The sequence below is a fragment of the Biomphalaria glabrata genome, chromosome 2, assembly GCF_947242115.1.
Source record: "Biomphalaria glabrata chromosome 2, xgBioGlab47.1, whole genome shotgun sequence".
NCBI classification, from domain to species: Eukaryota; Metazoa; Mollusca; class Gastropoda; family Planorbidae; genus Biomphalaria; species Biomphalaria glabrata.
The window spans coordinates 52,460,919-52,472,009 of NC_074712.1; the positions used below are offsets into that span (position 1 = coordinate 52,460,919).

General features: G+C 35.2%; 1 protein-coding gene across 1 annotated transcript; it reads left to right on the top strand.

The window, feature by feature from the left end:
* The first annotated feature begins 1,002 nt into the window (after window positions 1-1,002).
* On the top strand, window positions 1,003-11,025 carry LOC106054197 (beta-1,3-galactosyltransferase 5-like). The gene is made up of 2 exons (XM_013209972.2): window positions 1,003-1,204; window positions 2,950-11,025. The coding sequence occupies exon 2, from the start codon at window positions 2,982-2,984 to the stop codon at window positions 4,203-4,205; it is 1,224 nt and encodes a 407-aa protein (XP_013065426.2). The 5' UTR covers window positions 1,003-1,204; window positions 2,950-2,981; the 3' UTR covers window positions 4,206-11,025.
* Window positions 11,026-11,091: the final 66 nt, after the last annotated feature.

Sequence of the window (11,091 nt, forward strand, 5' to 3'; positions counted from 1 at the left end):
CTTGCCGCATTTACTACATAATTTATCTGAGTTGTCTTTAGACTTCTGCTTTAGTACATTGTGTGACTGTCTCTTGATTGCTAGAACTTCTTGGCCCCTAAATATTTTTACTTATCTTTGTGACAATTCATATTGTTGTCCAATTTCAACAGCCTTGCTAAGGGTCAACTTCTGTCCCTGATCAAGTAGTCTTAATTGTACCTTTTCGTGTATGACTCCACTAATAATCAAATCAATAAGCATATCGTCTGGGTTGTCATACTCACAGTCCATAATGAGAAGCTTTAGGTCTTTAACAAAGTTATCAAAACGTTCTCCTTCTACCTGCTTTCTCTGATGTGCTCTAAATCTAGACACTCTTTTATTTTGTCTTGGCCTTATGTAGTCTTCTATTTTCTTTAATAGCAATTGCGGATCTCCCTCTTCACTATCAGTAATATTTAGAGTTTTGTAAACTTCACGGACTTGTTGACCTATCCACATTCCCAGCCATCCGGCTTTTTGTTTACTATCGGCACCAGCTAACGGTCCTTTGAAACAAAAGCTCACCTGCTGTTGAAATCTTATAAACTCTTGATACAGATCTTAAGCATTCCAATTCAAGATTGGTTGCTCAAAATAAAAAGAAGCCATTATAAGATTAATAAAAACCTTTGTCTGGACAGCTTTTTAAGTTTTATTCTCACACCATGTAGAATATTCGTGTTACACAAATAACAAACTAGTGTTTAAGAGGGAAGACATATTAGGAACTCCATTTATTACGTAAACACAAGCGGTGTTGCACTGACGCGCTAGTGTGCAAATGTACATATAATACTATTATGTTACACTTAGCACCTAGTTTTGTGGTCTAAATATCTGCTCATTTCAATGTATCGTGCCTCAGATGGCTCAGAAGTTGAAATGTGTTAGAGTGATCAATGAATGAGTCCATTTTGTTCTGTTTTCCATGTGCTTTTTTTTCATGTTTACAGACATCAATATGGATAGACTCCCTTTGTTTGACCAGCTGCAGAAAGCTTGCTTAACGTGATGTCCATCGCAGAGAACTTGAGATTTTGTTTCAAGCGACTACAAAATAAAATCAAAATATATTTTGTTCTCCTTCTAACTTTACATAGCTGCATTTTGTTTTCTATTTTGGGAATAAAATTGTGAAAAAAAAAAGTTAATCATTCCAGATATTTTCCATATTACGTTTGTAAGTAACCTAACGAAGTAAATAATTTTTGTAACGTATACATTTTGGACAATTTAGATATAGTCAAGAAAAATAAACGTTAAAATAATAAAGACAAGTTGTCAAAATAATGTCAATTTTTTAAAGTTATATATATTTTCTTCAAAGACACATCTAATTTTTAAAAAGTCTTTATTCCTGTTACAACAATAATTAACAATAATTAAAAATATATATATATATAAGTATGTAGTTCTTTGTAATTGTTATCTTGCTCAAACGTCATATTTAAATTTCGTCTAGTTAATCTTTATTAATTTGCTATTTGCTACATGCCTGTACATATTTAGTATCATATTTATACTACTTCAATTTGTATTTTGCATTACGACATCGATTAAATCAACAAGACTTATACATGCCAATAATTGCAATCAATAGATGTCTACAGTTAGAAACAAAGTTACACACCACTCAGACAAAGGTCTAGAAACGTGTGCAATAGTTAACCTGTAGGAAATAATTTCCTTGAACATGTACTGACAAGCCATTTCTTGAATAAGAACAATACAACGTAGCAACCTACATCTCATTCATTATCCGTCTGTCAACTTTATGTTATCAATCCGTCATCCTGAACACACAAAATAAAATAAAATAAAAATTTCATCGATTTAAAAAAAAAAGGAGCTTGAGAAAACTCAGTTTCTAATGTTTCTGATGTCCAACGCAAATTGTTTTAACCAGTAAATTTGTAAATTCTTAAATCTTCAGGAGCATCACAAATCTTCAGGAGCATCCTTCGTGAGCTGCGTGGGAGAAGTGATATGCAAGTAATGTAAGGCCTAACTCAAATAAAAATAATGATGAATAATGTATAACAGACATCAAGTACCGAATCAGTCGAAATTTTAGTTTCTTATTATTTTTTTAACCCTATTACGAGGTCCTCACAGATTGCAAAGACCTTTCTGCGGAAAACACGACCAGGGAGAAGAGGAAGACGTAGACAGAGAAAGCGATTGGAAGATAACATTTTGAAAAATGATCGCGCTTGTCATTGAAAAGAGAATTCAAGGCAAAAAAAAACCCCAGAGAAACTGAAAGAGACGGTAGACAGAACATGTTCAGACAGTCTAAGACTAAGTGGGCCCAACTAAAACAAAGTATGTTGTTGCAAAGAATTGTATTTCTACTTCTAAGAACGTACAAAGCGTTAGACTTTACAGCTACTTTATAGTTAGGTGTTCAACACTGCTTGGTCTTTAAATACACAACTTTATTTTTTATAGACAACCCCAAATCTAAGCAAACAATAAAATATGCGACCAAAGATGTTGAGCAAACCCGAATGTAATAATAGAGTCGATGGTGATTTCATGAAGGCTACTACGCTGTTCTATTGTTTTCTTTCTCATGTTCTTTCTCTTCAATTCCAGCTTATAGATTTCCTCTCATTTTTGTTTTCATATGATTTCTTTAGCTACAGCTGATGAGCAATAAATGGAAATCTAAAACGTTATGTAGTATTTGTGTTATTCATATTAAAATAATATTTGAAAAACAAAAGTAATGTCTAGCGTGTTGTGCTGGGCGCAACTAAGCTCTAATTTCTTACACCTAAAAAGAAAAAAAAAAGCTAGTCCATCTTTTGTGCCTTAACGAGCCCTGCACTCTTCCTTCCTCCCCTCTTAGGGAATAACTCTACATTTTTAAAATAACATACTCAACAAAGCTGACCTAAATGTGTCTCAATATTTCCCCAGATTACATCTTTCACGACCTTCACCTTTTTTCAATGTGCAGAAGTCAAAGATTCCTAAAGCTTCAGCTTGTTTTACTGATGTTCTTCTTCGCGGCTGTTGTTATCCTAAAGATGATACCATCCGATGCTGTACTTAGCAAGGTCAATTCATACCAGTGTGAGGGACTTGACCTTTTAGACCAGGCCTCCCGCTTTCACAGCAAAGTCCTGTCAACTCATGATTCATACAACACGACCTTAACTAAGAGACTTCAAGGTAGTACTGAAACAGTGATCATAAAACATTACCTTCATAACATAACGAGAGCTCACAACAACAAATTATTTCAAGTGATCCAAGATGATCATATTCATGAGTCGAATTGGACTAATTATAAGCACAATTTTGAGGCTAAAAATGAGTTAAATTATACATTCCTGATTACTGGTGAGGATATATGCACGAACGATGCACCCCATTTATTGATTATTATTCCTTCAGTGGTCAACGACGTAGGTCGCAGAGATCTACTACGTAAAACCTGGCTAAGAGCTTCTGAAACAAACTCATGGCCAAGAAAAAGAATCCAGCACAAAGTAAAGCATATTTTTCTTTTCGGTCATCGTAGCAAAAGACTGGAATCAGATTGGCAATTACTTTCTAGAGAATCTCTTTTGAACAACGATATAATAATGGCTGACTTTGAAGACACTTATAGAAATTTAACTGTTAAAATACTAGTAGGTTTAAAGTGGACATTAAAATATTGTAACAAAGTTCAATATGTCTTAAAAGTCGACATGGATACGTTCATCAATGTCCCTATAATGATGAACCTTTTACAATATGTTCAAAATAATACATCGTCTGCTACATTTGTTATAGGACTTCTTCATAGTTATAAAAAACCTTTAGTGGTTCGAAAAGAAAGTCGGTGGAAGGTCAGTGAGAATGAATATCCTTTGCCTTTTTATCCTAGATATCTTTATGGACATACATATGGCATCAGTAGAACTGGTATCGATACGTTGGTACATATGTCTGAGAAAATAAGCCTTATCGCCCCAGAAGATGCTTTCATTACGGGAATATTACCAAAATTGGCGGGAGTGCTTCGACTGACTGCACCCAGTTTCACCGCGTGCTGTAAAAAACTTGAGGATTGTCAAATTGTGTGGGATAATAAAGTGTCCGCAACGCAAATCAAGACAAATGAAAGATTTGAGATGCTGTGGTCTAATATTGTCATGAACTCGTGTGAACACAAAGATATATAACAAGTGTAATATATTATATTAGGTACCAATAACAATGAAAGTGCGTTTACTGAATTAGTTCCTTTGTTAGTCCGTTGTTTGCATTAATTTGTTTGTTTTTATTATTTGGACAACGTTTATTTAAAAAAGTCAATTATTCTTTAATTTCTACATACGAAACTATTCAATATGAACCAAGTTACATATAAACTCTAAAAGCATATTGAAAGAGACAAAAAAGGACTTTGAAGATAAGTATCACATAGTTTAGTTATGTGACATGATCTTGAAAGGTCATCGACTTTTTTTTTTAAAGTTCCATTTATACTTTTGCCAGCGATTGACTTTCAATTTTGGATTGAATGTTGCTACACGTAAAAATATATATGTCAGTCGCATTTACTTAGCCCACTTTTTTTGTTTGTTAAATAAGTATGCCATTTTTTTTTCAGATTTGTTCTAGAAATAAAAATACATTTCAGACTACTAAACATTCACTAAACCTTTTCTGACCAATAAACATTTCCGACCGCTAAACATTTCAGACTACTAAACATTCACTAAACCTTTTCTGACCAATAAACATTTCCGACCGCTAAACATTTCAGACTACTAAACATTCACTAAACCTTTTCTGACCAATAAACATTTCTGACCACTAAACATTTCCGACTACTTAACATTCACTAAACCTTTTCTGACCAATAAACATTTCTGACCACTAAACATTTCAGACTACTAAACATTCACTAAACCTTTTCTGACCAATAAACATTTCTGACCACTAAACATTTCCGACTACTTAACATTCCAGTCTACAAAACATTCACCAAACTTTTTCCGACCACTAAACATTTCTGACCATTAAACACTTAAAGATAGTTACAACAACTGTTTTATGTACTTCTTAGATTTTAGTTGGTTAAATCAGTTATACCATTATACACTGACCACCGATCCCCACCCCAATTTTATGTCTCTTTGTTTACTAACAGTGTATAGAAGCTGTACTGTATAATATTAATGTAGTAGATCCCTCCGACTTCTCTTAGTTATACAGCGAACAGCACAACAATAGAATGGTCACCTTGTAAACAGAGCAACCGCCGGCCAAGGCAGCGCTGATCCCACACACTGTGTTTGTGTTTAATCTAACTGAGCATTGCGTTCGATATAATGAATTTAATCAATTCGACAAAACTGTATTTAGCTCATTAGTAAACACTGTTTCTATCTCCATTGTACATTATTGAGTGATATTATTCAAGTATTATTCAACTCTCTGTCAGCTTCCGCTGTACATTATAAATATCATTGACATGTTTACATCTTAAATGTCTTCTCATGACAATAATTTCAATTTCTCTATCACTGCATTGATTGCCATTTATATATTATTGCATTAATAGCCATTTACATTAAATTGTATTGCACTGCAATTTCTGAATCACTGCATTGATTTCCATATACATTTAGGCCTTAGGCCTAATTGTATGCTAACATTGCAATTAAAATTTCAAAGATTGGCTTATTTTATTAAGACTAGTCGCCATCATTAACTTAGCTTATTATATGCCTTGTTTAATATATTGCTATCCAAGACAAATTTCCTTACGGACAATAAAGATTATTTTAATTATGTTAGAAATGAACGAGTGGTCATTCTCTGGCGCTGCCAGTGTCGAGTTTCGTTAAAGAGAAACAAAATTCATCGTAGTCCCTTTAACAGTTTCCACTGAGGAATTTTCTGGTGATGTTGCAGCTCTGCAGCAGTACCGCCCTCTGACAGGCAACGAGGATGTTCCTAGGAATGTTAAGGGCCTTGAAGGTGTCTGTGAGGTCAGTTGTTATTATCCCATCGGTTGATATAACAATGGGGTATATTGTTATTTTAGATAACTTCCATAAACGCTTAATCTCCAAGCCTAGGTTCCCATATTTTCTTTGTTTTTCTATCTCAGTTTTTTTTTTAAATTATGAGACAGTGGTACGGCGATATCGATAATGGTAGTGTTTTTTTCTTTTTTATCGATGAACAGCAGGTCCGGGCGATTGAAATCTACCGTTTTGTCGGTCAGAATAGGCCTATCCCAGTACAGCAGATGTTCAGTAGACTCGAGAACCTCTTGTGGAGAGTATTTATAATAAGGAGGAGTGTCCTTACCGATCAAATTGTACGTCAAAGCCAGCTGTTGGTGTATTAACTTTGCAACTTGGTTATGGCGACCCAGGTAGGCTGATTCTGATAGGGCTGGACATCCTGCCATAATGTGTTCAATCGACTCGCCCACATTTCCACATTTTCGGCATTTGTCGACAACATTGAGTTTCAGGATATGCTTCTCGTAATTTTTTGTCCTGATTACTCTGTCCTGTATTGCTGTAACAAAGCCTTCTGTTTCAGGGTAGAGATGACCTGCTTTGAGCCATGTTAAGGAAGCAGCCTTGTCGATGTTGTCCCCATGTAATAAAGCTGGAAATTTTCCTTGGAGTGTTTTTCTTCCCATTGGCGAATCTCATGCCCTACGTCGTCCAAACCGAGATTGACATCAGCATTGTGTAGGTTCAGAGGGGTTGCTTGGAGTCATATTTGCGTAGAATGGAAACTATTTGATTGCTGGAGGCGAGCAGTCTTGATCGTATTTTTAAAACTTGCATCTTACACAATTTGAAGATGTTCTGCAATCCACGACCCCATCCTTCCTGGGCAGGTATAACCTTATGGTGGAGGACTTGGGGTGTAGGCATCGAAATTTGTTTAGTAATTTTATAGTGAGTCTGTCAATGTCATGTAGGTCGGTGTCAGTCCATTTGATCACACCGAACGTGTAAAGAAACAGCTGGGACGGCCCAGCTGTTTATTGCAGTGATGAGATTACTGCCAGACAGTTTGGCGTTGAGGATTTTATTAACTCTTTGCTTATATTTTCTAAGAAAGTCCTCTTTTAATTTCTTATGGTTTATCTTGGCATTCTGGTTTATTCCACGATATTTATAAAGAGAGGCAGAGTTCAATTCCTTGATGCCCTCAAATGCAATGTTGGTGTTCGTTGCCTTGCCCTTTTTAATGCTTATGATTCCACACTTATCCAGGCTTATTAATATTATTATTATCTCCTATGCTCTTATTTTACCATATTCCTCATTGGACTTTTTCTCCCACTCGACTTGCCCTTATTCGGTATTCCAACATATGGACAGTGTTTCACTAACTGAGGTCCGCGAACCCTCAGAGGTCCGTGAGATGAACGAAAGGGGTCCCGCAGAAAGATGAAAATTGTATACTATTGCAATTAAAAGACAGTTAATCCATCTCTACTGTTTGATATGTCTATTACGTACTATTCTATGACGACCTAAATCGAAGATTTGAAGACATTCTTCACTTGGTGTTGAACACTTTTGCACGTGAACATACTCACTTCAAATATCCACAAACGAGGAACTCAAACCAATGTTTATTCAAGGATACCACAAATTCTGCATTACGAATCAATGCTCTAGAAGTTCCCGCCTTCTTTTCTTTACAAATATAAGAAACCGACTTGAAATGTGTGCTCTCTGAGCCAGGCGTCAATACATTCATAAAATTCTATGAATATCATTCAAATATTTTTTTTGAATTTTGTTTTTTAACGAAAGTTATAATCTCAATAAACACTCCTAAAACTATTTTTTTCATTTTATTTTCATTTATGTAATATGCAAGTTTTTACTAATAAAGGGGTCCCAGAGTGAAAAAAGAAAAAAAAAAAAAAAGTTTGAGAATCTCTGGACTAGTATACCTCAAGTCTTTCCTTGTTCCGTGTTCATGGTCGACAAGTTATGTCTTTTAGATGTAACCTTTCAAGTTGTCTCCCGCACCCCACCCCATGAGACCTCGTCATGTGGGTTCTCAGCCTGTGGGTCGCGACCCCCTTGGGGGTCGATTGACGATTTGCCAGAGGTCGCCAAAGACAATCGAAAAAGGTTATTGTTTTTGTCTATTCCTCTATTGCTGTGTGTGGCATGAACCCTATCCTTTTGTTGGCACGTAGTGGGAGGCTACATTATGTGACGTGAAATTTGCATTCGTCCTCAATACGTCAACGGATGATAATAGAGCCGTTTAGTATGACAATATTGAAGACGCCAGACTGAAATAAAGGACAACTGCCAGGTGAGAAGCTGTGTAGGTTGTCTGGTCAGGAAAGGGTCGTTCCTGTTAGTGGAAGACATTCCTGTTAGTGGAAGACATTCCTGTTAGTGGAAGACATTCCTGTTAGTTTATGTAGCCGGGGGCAACGAGAAGGTAGAGAGTGGCACGTTCAGAGATCACGTGTTAGTGGCAGGATAGTGAACCCTGGAGGAACGTTAGGACATAGGCGGCAACAGTGAACCTTGTATGTTAGTGGAAGACAGTGGCGGCGACAGTGAACCCTACAGGCCAGAGCTAAATGAACTCATAGCCAATATAAACATTATTGTTTATTAAAATCATTTCTCATCTGTTGTCAAGAGAACATCCCTCATTTCTTCCCCTTAATCCTCTGTTGAGTGTTTACCCTCGTTACAATACTAGTATATATATATATATAAGGCTTGTCTCCAAGTCCGAATGTAGTAATTTCTCGTGGCTAATATACATCTAAAGTAAACTAAACCACTACAACAATACATTTTTTCAAAGACTTGAATGTGCGTGATATCAGAGAAATACGTGACCAACAGAGCATAGTACTGTGCTATAGAAATTTTTTAAAGCCGAACATTCAACGCTCTTTATGCACCGGTACAAAAAAAAAGCAAGTAAAATGATATTTTGACAGCGTGTGAAGGGCATCTATAGAAGTCTCTTTCAGTTTGGATTATATGTTGTTGTTTTTTTCTTGTTCGAGTTAGATGTGCCAGTCTACAGATTGTTTGATAAAACCAAGCAGAACAAAGTGTTACCACTCATGCAACTCCAGTAGGTCTATAATATTAATATTTGTCATCTACCCCATCTATTAGCGAGCGTTCTATGATATGTATATACACTGTACTGTACAGTCAATATTGAATAAAGAAAAATGCAAATGTGGCTGTTTAACATGATTTTTCAGTGATTTTTTAAAAATATTAGCGGCCCCCGAAAGGGGAAAAGAGGAAAGAGGAAAAGACGCTATTAGTTTAGTGTGGAATGTTTGTCCGTCTTTCCGTCCGTCCCGTTTAGATCTCTTAAACTAGAAAAGATAGTGAAAATCCGACATCATAATATTTTAGACCATTCAAAGTCCTGATTCAACGGCTACTTTTTTTCTTTTCTGAAAGCGAAAAATCTAATTTTTAAAATCACTTATGCAAGCAGTTTTTTTCATAAAAATACACCACTCTTACAACTATTCACTATTATTAGTGTACAGGAGGTTCTTTAGTAGGGGAGATGACTATCTTCCATATATGTAACACATTTATGCAAACGGTTTTAGAATTTTTGTCAAAAATATTTTTTTACATTTGTATTGCTAAGTTAAGTAAGTTCTGTTATACTAACTACTACATTTACACAAAATATGTTTACTGTTTTTTAAGAGAAAAAATCTATTTAGTATGCATATAAATTGGACATAATTTAAAACAACAATTAATAAGTAGTTTTTCATATTATCACGTGAGCTGCAATGGGACCATATGCCAAAGGCACACTGAACAAAAGGGATTTTTTAATTATTTTTTTTTAAAGAAATGTTTTTTTTCTTAAGGAATAAGAGATTGTCCTTTTTACAAAACAATTACAGCAATTATACATTCATTATAAGACATTAGTTAGGCCAGGTTCACATCTAACTTCACATTCACTTTCACCTAACCTTTGGTCTGTGGATCGCTGGGGCACCACACAAGATCCGTCAGTCTTCTTTCTCCTTTCTTCTCTGTCATTTGTCTTTGATAGAATTTCATTCTGATATTCTTTCTGAAAATATTGAAACGTGCCTTTTTACCTGCCTGGGTGGACCACTTCGGGGGCCGATTTTTAGTTAAACTAGACTATTTAGGTTTTTTTTTGTTTCTACCTTGCTTAAAGAAACGATAAACTTTCAAATAAAAATAATAATTACAAAATAAGCGACTTATTTTGTGGTCTACGCCTACACAAACGTTAGACCTAGTAAAAATGGTATCTCCATAGCAGGGTACTTAGTAGACTTTAATTCATGTACCTTGTAACAAGAGGGACAATAAGGGTAGCTACTTTTTTTTTCAATAAGAGTTGGTCCCCCTTAATACATTATTTAAGTCCCAGTTAACTGAATACAATTGCCACTTCCTCTTGAGCCTTTGAGCTGACCAGTGTACATTATTGTGAAGTAAATCTCCATAATGTTTATATAATAGTTTTGTTGTTATGCTCTGAGTTTGTTACTCAAGAGGAGTGTGCCACTTTATGGGAATGCATTTTTCAATAACGAGCTAAGTAGACTTTATTTATTTGTTGTTAATAAGTTGGTTTATGTAAATATTATGTCTACTTAGTCTCTTATCCTTTCCTGTATGTGTTTTTTTTTTTCTATAAAGACCAGATTTGGGTCGTATAGTATGTAAAAGACAAACTTTTGTCTTGATACGAGACAGTAGTGTGTCTCATGGATGACGGTCATTTGACTGTTAGGACCTGTATTGTAAGCCAACGTTGTTGTTTTTTTTAGATGAGACACTAATGTGCCCCTGTGATGACAGTTCTTTGATTATTTTGAACTGAACCTGTCCTACTAGTTTGATTTTTTTTATTTTTTTTACTTTCTTTTGTTGGCCTTTATGTCCGTTTTCTTTGAATGATCTTTTTCTTTTGGTTCCTAAATAAACTCTTTATTAGCTGTAACTGAAATCTCATTGTTATAACTTGTACGTCTCGGTAAGTTATATATTTAGAGGTTATAATTAATAG